The sequence below is a fragment of the Babylonia areolata genome, chromosome 4 (genome assembly GCF_041734735.1).
Source record: "Babylonia areolata isolate BAREFJ2019XMU chromosome 4, ASM4173473v1, whole genome shotgun sequence".
Classification (NCBI taxonomy): Eukaryota; Metazoa; Mollusca; class Gastropoda; order Neogastropoda; family Buccinidae; genus Babylonia; species Babylonia areolata.
Window position 1 is genome coordinate 15,939,363 of NC_134879.1, and position 10,000 is coordinate 15,949,362.

The window sequence follows — 10,000 nt, forward strand, 5'->3', positions numbered from 1 at the left end:
AAAATGCTACCAACTCTCTTGAACTTACAAACTCTTCATCTCTCATGCCTCTCTCTTGCCATACCCCCACGATAGCAACTTACCTATTCTCTTTGTCAGGTTGATTTTATCATTTCCAGCGTTCAACCCCACCCCCCACCCCCACCCCCTCGTTTCACACTCAATTGTCAACAACTGCCACGTGTATACCCACAAATTGAGAAAGTCTGAATAAAGGGAGGGGGTGGGGGCTTGGGGGGTTGGGGGGGTAGGAGGGGGGTGCAACAAGAGCAAGAAAACCCCAACCACAAGATTTGTAAGATGAGATTCACATAAATAAGAGGTGTCAACGCTTCACCCCATAGGTTCGTCTACAGTGACTGGGTTAAGTGTACTATGACAGTGGAGGTAAAGACAAGTATGACAGTCCGTCGTGTCCGCCGATGACCATAAGAACAGCAGAGGAGGCATACTGCTGTTCCGATTACATACCTGCAAGCCAGTTGCATTGCTCGGACGGAAGAGCCTAGTATGGTCGTAACCCGCTACTAACTGTGTGTAGCATGGAACTGACCAATGGTGTAGTTCGGTCAACGTAGGCATTTTGTCACGTGCAACTGTCAAAAAGTTAGAACCAAGCAATGCAAGTGGCTCCTGGACTAGGAGTTGACTGTAGTGGAGAGTGTCTTGCCCAAGTTACATCCTCCACTCTCTCGGCCAAGAGAGGGGGGGCTTTCGGGACAGTCGGCATTGGGAGGAAAGAAAGGCAAGACCTTAGATCTGCATAGGCTACCCGGCACACTTTTTTTTTAACCGAAGATTTTAAACTTTCCGTTGCTCATCCCCTTTTCTTTTTTTGGTGCAGTCCAGAAACCGCTTCGTACAGTCCAGAAACCGCTTCGTACAGTCCAGACACCGCTTCGTACAGTCCAGAAACCGCTTCGTACAGTCCAGAAACCGCTTCAACAACCATCCACACTCTACCTTGATCTAGAACCTACAGTTCTCCTACAGTTTTCTCCCCCATCCTTCAGTCCCTGAGGTAAAGAAAGGCAAGACCTAAGACCTGTATCCACTGCATACGCAACCCACACTTTTTTTTTAACCTTTCTTTTTTGTTAAACTTTCGTACAGTCCAGAAACCGCTACAAACACAACACTCTACCTTTAATCTAGAACCTGTACTAGTGGAGTGATGGCCTAGAGGTAACGCGTCCGCCTAGGAAGCGAGAGAATCTTAGCGCGCTGGTTCGAATCACGGTTCAGCCGCCGATATTTTCTCCCCCTCCACTAGACCATGAGTGGTGGTCTGGACGCTAGTCATTCGGATGAGACGATAAACCGAGGTCCCGTGTGCAGCATGCACTTAGCGCACGTAAAATAACCCACGGCAACAAAAGGGTTGTTCCTGGCAAAATTCTGTAGAAAAATCCACTTCAATAGGAAAAACAAATAAAACTGCACGCAGGAAAAAATGCCAAAAAAAATGGGTGGCCCTGTAGTGTAGCGACGCGCTCTCCATGGGGAGAGCAGCCCGAATTTCACACAGAGAAATCTGTTGTGATAAAAAAGAATTAAAAATACCAACAAAAAATACGCCTGCAGTTTTCTCCCCCATCCTTCGGTCCCTGAGGTACAGAAAGGCAAGACCTAAGACCTGTATCCACTGCAAAAGGCTTCCCACAGTTTAAAAATTCTCACCTGTATTGTTAGATTTCTCATCGCTCATTCTCCATCTTTTGAGTACACTCCAGAAACCGCTCCAACAACTGCACTCTACCTTGATCTAGAACCTGTACTATACCGTTCTATCCCCATCCTTCGGTCCCGGGAGTAAAGAAAAGGCAAGACCGAAGACCTCTATCCATTGAAAAGGCTTCCCACAGTTTAAAAATTCCCACCTATATTGTTAGATTTCCCATCGCTCATTCTCCTTCTTTTGGGTACAGTCCAGAACAGAAACCGCCGCCACAAACACCCACACCACCACTCTACATTGATCCAGTACCTGTACTAGACGCCTACAGTTTTCTTCTCTCCAGTCCTTCAGTTCCCCGTTCTGTTCATGGGAAGGATCTTGGTGCATGGTGACGTCCTTGGTGGTGGAGGGTTCCTCCTGTTCCTCCTCCCCTGTTCTGGAGACAACTCTTCTCTGCCAGCCCGAGTAGAACTCGCTGGCCTCCGAGATGACCATGGCCACATAGGCCAGACCCACGGCCAGCCAAAGACTCATCACGAAGCGAAACCAAGGGTTGTGGTTGCCGTCGATGCCTGCCCACGTACAGGGAATACAATCAGTCAGTCAGTCAGTTGGTTGGTCGGTCGGTCAAATAATCAATCAATCAGTCAGCCAGTTAGTCAACCAACCAACCAACCAACCAACTCATCTATCTATCTATCTATCTGTCTATCTATCTATCTATCTATCTATCTATCTATCTATCTATCTATCTATCTATCTATCTGTCTGTCTGTCTGTCTGTCTGTCTGTCTATCAAATCACTGTCAATTCAATGTTCACATAAAAAAAATATCAAAAGAAAAACTGGTTTGTGGGCGACAAGATATAATGAGACAGTTCAAAAGTACAATGGTAAAATTGTGATAAGCAACTCTAGGGAGAGCTGGACAGTACAAGGTCTTCAGAGAAGAAGCCCCCCCCCCACCCCCACCCCCTCAGTCAAGTGTTTCGGCCCTTAAATAGTTACTACTACTGCTGCTTCTGCTACTACTACTACTACTACTACTGCTACTACTACTACTACTACTACTACTACTACAACTGCTGCTACCACTACTACTACTGCTGCTGCTGCAAGTACTACTACTCACGGCTGCAGCCAAGAGTCTCTACATACCAGCCACATAGTCTCCGAAACCGACGGTGGTGAGAGTGATGGTGGAGTAGCAGAGAGAGGTGAGGTACTACTACTACTACTACTACTACTACTACTACTACTACTACTACTACTACTACTACTACCACCACAACCACCACCACCGCTACTGCAACAGCTGTTGCTGTTCTCTTACTACTACTACTACTTCTGCTGTTGCAACTACTACTACTACTACTACTCATCGCTTCAGCCAAGAATTGAGAGTAGTAGGTGAGGTACAACTACGACTACTACTACTACTACTACTACTACTACTACTACTACTACTACTACTACTACTACAACTACTCATGGGTGCAGCCAAGAAGTCAGTACAAACCAGCCACAGTCTCCGAAGCCGACGGTGGTGAGTGTGATGGTGGAAGAATAATAATAATAATAATAATAATAATAATAATAATAATAATAATGTACATTTATTTAGCCCCCTTTCTCTCTAAGATCTCAGGGCGCTTTACATGAAAGAAAAATATTACAAGTTACATAAAACATTCATGACCACTCTTTCTCAAAAAACCCTCCCCCCCTCCCTCTCCCCCCCCCTCGCCCCCCACACACTCTCCCCTCCCACTCTACATACATCCAAAGTGAGCTGACATGGGTGGTGGTGGAGAACAAGGAAGCTGAGAGTGCTGCAAGAAGATAGGTTTTAAAAAGATGAGATTTTTAGTGATGAGCGAAAAGCAGAAATAGAATCAGATGCACGGATATGATGAGGAAGGTTGTTCCAAATGTGAGGAGCAGCAAAGAAGAAAGAACGTTCACCTTAGGTTCTTGTATTGACACGAGGAAGTTTTAAAAGGTAACAGTCAGAGGAAGAGCGGAGATTTCTTGCGGGAGCGTAAACACTGATAAGGTCAGAAAGGTATGTAGGTAATGCGGAGTGGAAAGCAGAATAGCAGAGACACACGAGAGAACAGTAGAGAGAGGTGAGGTATTGCTACTACTACAACTACTACTGCTGCTATTACTGCAGTTACTAATACAACAACGAATATCACCACCACTATTAACACTGCTGTTGCTGTTGCTGTTGCTGCTACTACTACTACTACTACTACTACTACTACCACCACCACCACTATTACAACTGCTGTTGCTGCTCCTACTACTACTACTACAACGAATACCACCACCACTATTACAACCTCTGCTGCTGCTCCTACTACTACTATTTCTGCTGCTACTACTACTACTACTACTACTACTACTACTACTACTACTACTACTACTACTACTTCTACCACCACCACCGCTACAACTGCAGTTGCTGTTCTCCTCCTCCAACAACAACTACTGCAACTGCAGCATCTACTACTCATAGCTGTAGCCAAGAGTCTCTACATACCAGCCACATTGCCTCCGACTACTACTACTACTCACGGCTGCAGCCAAGAGTCTCTACATACCAGCCACATAGTCTCCAACTACTACTACTCATAGCTGTAGCAAAGAGTCTCTACATACCAGCCACATAGTCTCCGACTACTACTACTACACATAGCTGCAGCCAAGAGTCTCTACATACCAGTCACATAGTCTCCGAAGCCGACAGTGGTTAGGGTGATGGTGGAGTAGTATAGAGAGGTGAGGTACTGCTACTACTACAACTACTACTGCTCCTATTACCGCTGCTGCAGATACTACTACTACAACAACGAATACCACCACCATACAACTGCTGCTGCTGCTCCTACTACTACTACTACTGCTGCTGCTACTGCTGCTTCAGTTACTACTACAACTACTTCTACTACCACGACCGCTATAACTGCTGGTGCTGTTCTCCTCCTCCAAAAACAACCACTAGTACTGCAGCTGCCGCATATACTGCTATGACTGCTGGAACTCCTGCAACTGCTAATACTGCTGTTGCTGTTCGCCTTCTACAACAACAACAACAACAACAACAACTTCTACTACTACTACTACTCATAGCTGCAGCCAAGAGTCTGTACAGTGGAGTGATGGCCTAGAGGTAACGCGTCCGCCTAGGAAGCGGGAGAGAATCTGAGCGCGCTGGTTCGAATCACGGTTCAGCCGCCGATATTTTCTCCCCCTCCATTAGACCTTGAGTGGTGGTCTGGACGCTAGTCATTCGGATGAGACGATAAACCGAGGTCCCGTGTGCTAGCATGCACGTGGCGCACGTAAAAGAACCCACGGCAAAACAAAAGGGTTGTTCCTGGCAAAAATTCTGTAGAAAAATCCACATCGATAGGAAAAACAAATAAAACTGCATGCAGGGGGGGAAAAAAATGGGTGGCGCTGTAGTGTAGCAACCCGAATTTCACACAGAGAAATCTGTTGTGATAAAAAGAAATACAAATACAAATACAAATACAAATACCAGCCACATAGTCTCCGAAGCCGACGGTGGTGAGGGTGACGGTGGAGTAGTATAGAGAGGTGAGGTAGTCCCAGTCCTCAGTGAAGGTGAACACCAGGGCTGGTGCACACAGCATGAACACTGTGCCCACGGACAGGACCACTGCTGACTGTTAACACCAGTCATCGCCACTGTCGTTATCATCATCATCATCATTTTCATCATCATCATCATCATTTTCATCATCGTCTTCTTCTTCTTCTTCTTCTTCTTCTTCTTCTTCTTCTTCTTCTTCTTCTTCTTCTTCATCATCATCATCATCATCATCATCTTCTTCTTCTTCATCATGATCACCATACTCTTCTTCTTCTTCTTCTTCTTCTTCATCATCATCATCATCATCTTCTTCTTCTTCTTCTTCTTCTTCTTCTTCTTCTTCTTCTTCTTCTTCTTCTTCATCATCATCATCATCATCATCATCATCTTCTTCTTCTTCTTCTTCTTCTTCTTCTTCTTCTTCATCATCATCATCATAATCATCATCATCTTCTTCTTGTTCTTCTTGTTCTTCTTGTTCTTCTTCTTCTTCTTCTTCTTCTTCTTCTTCTTCTTCTTCATCATCATCTTCTTCTTCTTCTTCTTCTTCATCATCATCATCATCACCATCATCATCTTCTTCAGTTCATTGTCATTATTATCGTCGTTGTCGTAATCGTCTTCCCCCACTGACAGCACCACTACTGATTGGAAAACACCGTCATCGTCACTGTCATCATTATCGCCATCATCATCATTATCATTATCTTCTTCACCTCAGTTTCATTATTATCGTCGTTGCTGTAATCGTCTTCCCCACTGCTGATTATCACCGTCATCATTATCACCATCATCATCATCATCATTATCTTCTTCAGTTCAGTGTCAAATTGTCATCGTTGTCGTAATCGTCGTCGTCTTCGTCATCATCATCATCATCATCATCATCATCATATACATGACGGGTGGCGATGGCCAAGCGGTTAGAGTGCTGGAATATTGCCCGAGCTTCCCGAGTTCGATCCCCCGTCTTGGCGCACCTGATGGGGTTAAGGGTGGAGTGATGGCCTAGAGGTAACGCGTCCGCCTAGGAAGCGAGAGAATCTGAGCGCGCTGGTTCGAATCACGGTTCAGCCGCCGATATTTTCTCTCCCTCCACTAGACTTTGAGTGGTTGTCTGGACGCTAGTCATTCGGATGAGACGATAAACCGAGATCCCGTGTGCAGCATGCACTTAGCGCACGTAAAAGAACCCACGGCAACAAAAGGGTTGTTCCTGGCAAAAATCTGTACAAAAAAATCCACTTCGAAAGGAAAAACAAATAAAACTGCATGCAGGAAAAATAGAGGGGAGGGGGGAGGATGGGAGGGGGGGGTGGCGCTGTGGTGTAGCGACGCGCTCTCCCTGGGGGAGAGCAGCTCGAATTTCACACAGAGAAATCTGTTGTGATAAAAAGAAATGCAAATACAAGGGTGGATATTTTTCCTATCTTCTGGGTGAACATACGTGCAGACCTGCTTGTGATTGAACCCCCTTCGTGTGTATACATACGCACGCAGAACATCATTTTTTTGTTGTTGTTGTAATACGCACGTTAAAGATCCGGTAATCCATATCAGCGTTCGGTGGGTTATGGAAACAAGAACATACCCAGCATGCACACACCCCGAAAACGGAGTACAGCTGCCTACACGGCGCTGTAAAAACGGTCTTACACGTAAAAGCCAACTCGTACATAATAGTCTTCGTAGCCTATGTTGAACATGGAAGTTGTAGCCCTTGTACGAAGAAGAAGACGAAGAAGATCATCGTCATCATCATCGTCATCGTCGTCGGTGCGAACGTGGACGTTGTAGCCAACGTACGCAGAGAAAGAAGAAGAAGAAAAACAACAACAACAACAACAACAAGAAAAAAAAAATCATCATCATCATCACCATCACTACCACCACCACCACCACCATACCATCACCACCACCACCATCATCATCATCATCGTTGTCTCCCTCCCCCCCCCCCTGTCCCCACCCCACCCCACCCAAACCAATCCCACCCACCCATCCCACCACACACACTGACACAACCCCCCACCCACCCCCACCAACCCCCACCCCCCCCCCTCTCGCCCTCGCACCCCCACTCCCCCCCCCCCCCCCCCGCACCCCCCTCCCCCCCCCCCCAAAAAAAAAAAGCCCCAGTACCTTGATCTGCTTGTCCCTGACGGAGTTTCTGGCGCACCAGGGCTTGGCGCTGTGCAGGTAGTCGATGGGCTTCCTCAGGTGGGTGCCCAGGCTCGCTAGCAGGGACACGGCCATGGGGATGCCGATCAGGGCGAAGAAGATGCAGAACACCTTGCCGCCTGTCGTCTTGGGCGTTATGTGGCCGAACCCTTGGTTGGTTGGTTGGTAAGATGTGTGGGGGAAGAAGAAGAAGAAGAAGAAGAAGAAGAAGATCATCATCATCATCATCATCATCGTCGTCGATCGTCGTAAAGTCATCGTCATCATCGTCATGACGAGAATACGAATGGTTTGTTTGAGCAAAAGGTCTTTGGCCCTTGTGAAATGGTGTGTACAGACTTTCTTTCAAAAAAAAGTTTTTAAAAAGACAGAAAAAAGAAAATAGAATAAAAAAGATATCATATCAGCGCGGTTTCTTCTTTTACTTTTTTTTTAAAAAAAAAAACGCTTTTGTACAAATAAACACACATGAATGTAGATAACATCAATAACTTCAATCTAAAGCCATTTTGGATGATTAGTATATTTTCGGGCAAGGTAAAAATGTATTTCTAACAGATTCCAGAAATGGACGACAGAGAAGAAAATGACTGATGAGGGGGAACACACAGAGAGAGACAGACAGAGACAGAGAGAAACACAGAGGGAGAGAGAGAGAGAGAGAGAGAGAGAGAGAGAGAGAGAAGCGTTCAGGTGATGAATCAAGTCAGTTTGTTTTTTTGTTTGTTTTGTTTTGTTTGTTTTTGTTGGGGGGGGGAGGTTGTTGTTGTTGTTGTTTTTTTGTTTGTTTGTTTTTTGTTTTGTTTTGTTTTTTGTCGTGCTCTTGATTCTTGCTTTGTTGTGGTTTTTGTTTGTTTTTTTTTGTGTTTTTTTTGGGGGGGTTTGTTTGTTTTTTGTTGTTGTTTGTTTGTTTGTTTCTGGATGAAGGAGGAAGAAGGTGGCAGAAAGTTTAGAAGACACACATCAGCCAATACAGAGTCCGTGAGGGTGTAGGTTCAAATCCCGCTATCACCCCTTTCTCCCAAGTTTGACAGGAAAATCACACTAAGCGGCTAGTCATTCGGATGAGACGATAAACCGAGGCCTCGTGTGCAGCACGCGCTTGGCACACTCACTATAAAAAGAAGAAGTGTTGTCCTCTGGCAAAATTATGTAGAAGAAATCCATTCTAATATATATATATATATATATGTGTGTGTGTGTGTGTGTGTGTGTGTGTGTGTGTGTGTGTGTGTGCGTGCAATCAAGACCTGACTAGGTGCGTTCGGTAATGCTGTTGGTGAGGAGGTATCTGCCTAGCAGATGAGGTGTGAGCGATATTATGGATTTGTCCGAACGCAATGATACTTCCTTGAGAGACTGAAACTAAAAGTGTTATTGTTGTTGTTGTTGTGTATTCTTGTTTTTGGTTTCTCTGTAGAGTGTCCAGGTGCCTGATGATGTTAGAGTTTGAGCGACGGGCGCAACAGCCGAGTGGTTAAAGTGTAGGACTGAGGGACGCGGGTTCGAATCTTGGTAACGGCGCCTGCTGGGCAAAGTGTGGAGATTTTTTTTTCCGATCATAATTATGTGCAGACCTGCTTGTGCCTGAATCCCCTTCGTGTGTGTATGCATGCAGAAGATCAAATACGCACGTTAAAGATCCTCTAATCCATGTCAGCGTTCGGTGGGTTATGGAAACAAGATCATACCCAGCATGCACACACTACGTGGCGGGGTAAAAACGGTCATACACGTAAAAGCCCATTCCTGTACACATGAGTGAACGTGGGATTTGCAGCCCACGAACAAAGAAGAAGAAGAAGATTATGAGCAGATATGTAAAACTCAAGAACCCTGTTTTCCATCTACGGAACAAAACTGAATGGTTCGGAACGAGACTGAATGTGGAGAACATAGGGGAAGAGACGGTGGGTATTGCCGACTATCGGTAGCTTCGTCAATGTCAGAAGTCATTCAGAACACACGTTGTTCAATCCTGAAGGATAGGACTTGGAGGAAGGAAGCAGTGACTTGTGTGAGCCTGTTTGAAAAAGGTGGGGAGGAGGGGGAGGAGGAAGAAACAGGTCGGTGCGAGGGCATTTCGATCGAACCAGCAGGGGGATAGGGGGGCCCGGGGGATATGGAGGGGGGGGGGGGTAGTTCCATGGGTTCAGGACTTTCCATGCCAGCAGGGAAACGTGTTATGTCCATAGCTTTTAGACCCTTTTACTCTTCTTCTTCTTCTGCGTTCGTGGGCTGCAACTCCCACGTTCACTCGTATGCACACGAGTGGGCTTTTACGTGTATGACCGTTTTTACCCCGCCATGTAGGCAGCCATACTCCGTTTTCGGGGTGTGTGCATGCTGGGTATGTTCTTGTTTCCACAACCCACCGAACGCTGACATGGATTACAGGATCTTTAACGTGCGTATTTGATCTTCTACTTGCATATACACACGAAAGGGGGTTCAGGCACTAGCAGGCCTGCACATATGTTGACCTGGGAGATCGTAAAAAATCTCCACCCTTTTC

The 10,000-nt window shown here is 45.9% G+C and overlaps 1 protein-coding gene across 1 annotated transcript in view; it reads right to left on the minus strand.

Moving 5' to 3' along the window:
- Window positions 1-933: 933 nt before the first annotated feature.
- Window positions 934-10,000, minus strand: part of LOC143281580 (potassium channel subfamily K member 2-like) — a 34,696-nt gene continuing 25,629 nt past the window's right edge. Inside the window, exons 4-6 of the mRNA XM_076586818.1 lie at window positions 7,447-7,634; window positions 5,230-5,377; window positions 934-2,250 (exon numbers count right to left, since the gene is read on the minus strand). Coding sequence (XP_076442933.1) covers window positions 1,889-2,250; window positions 5,230-5,377; window positions 7,447-7,634 — 698 coding nt within the window. The 3' untranslated portion in view covers window positions 934-1,888. The remainder of the gene's footprint in view (window positions 2,251-5,229; window positions 5,378-7,446; window positions 7,635-10,000) is intronic.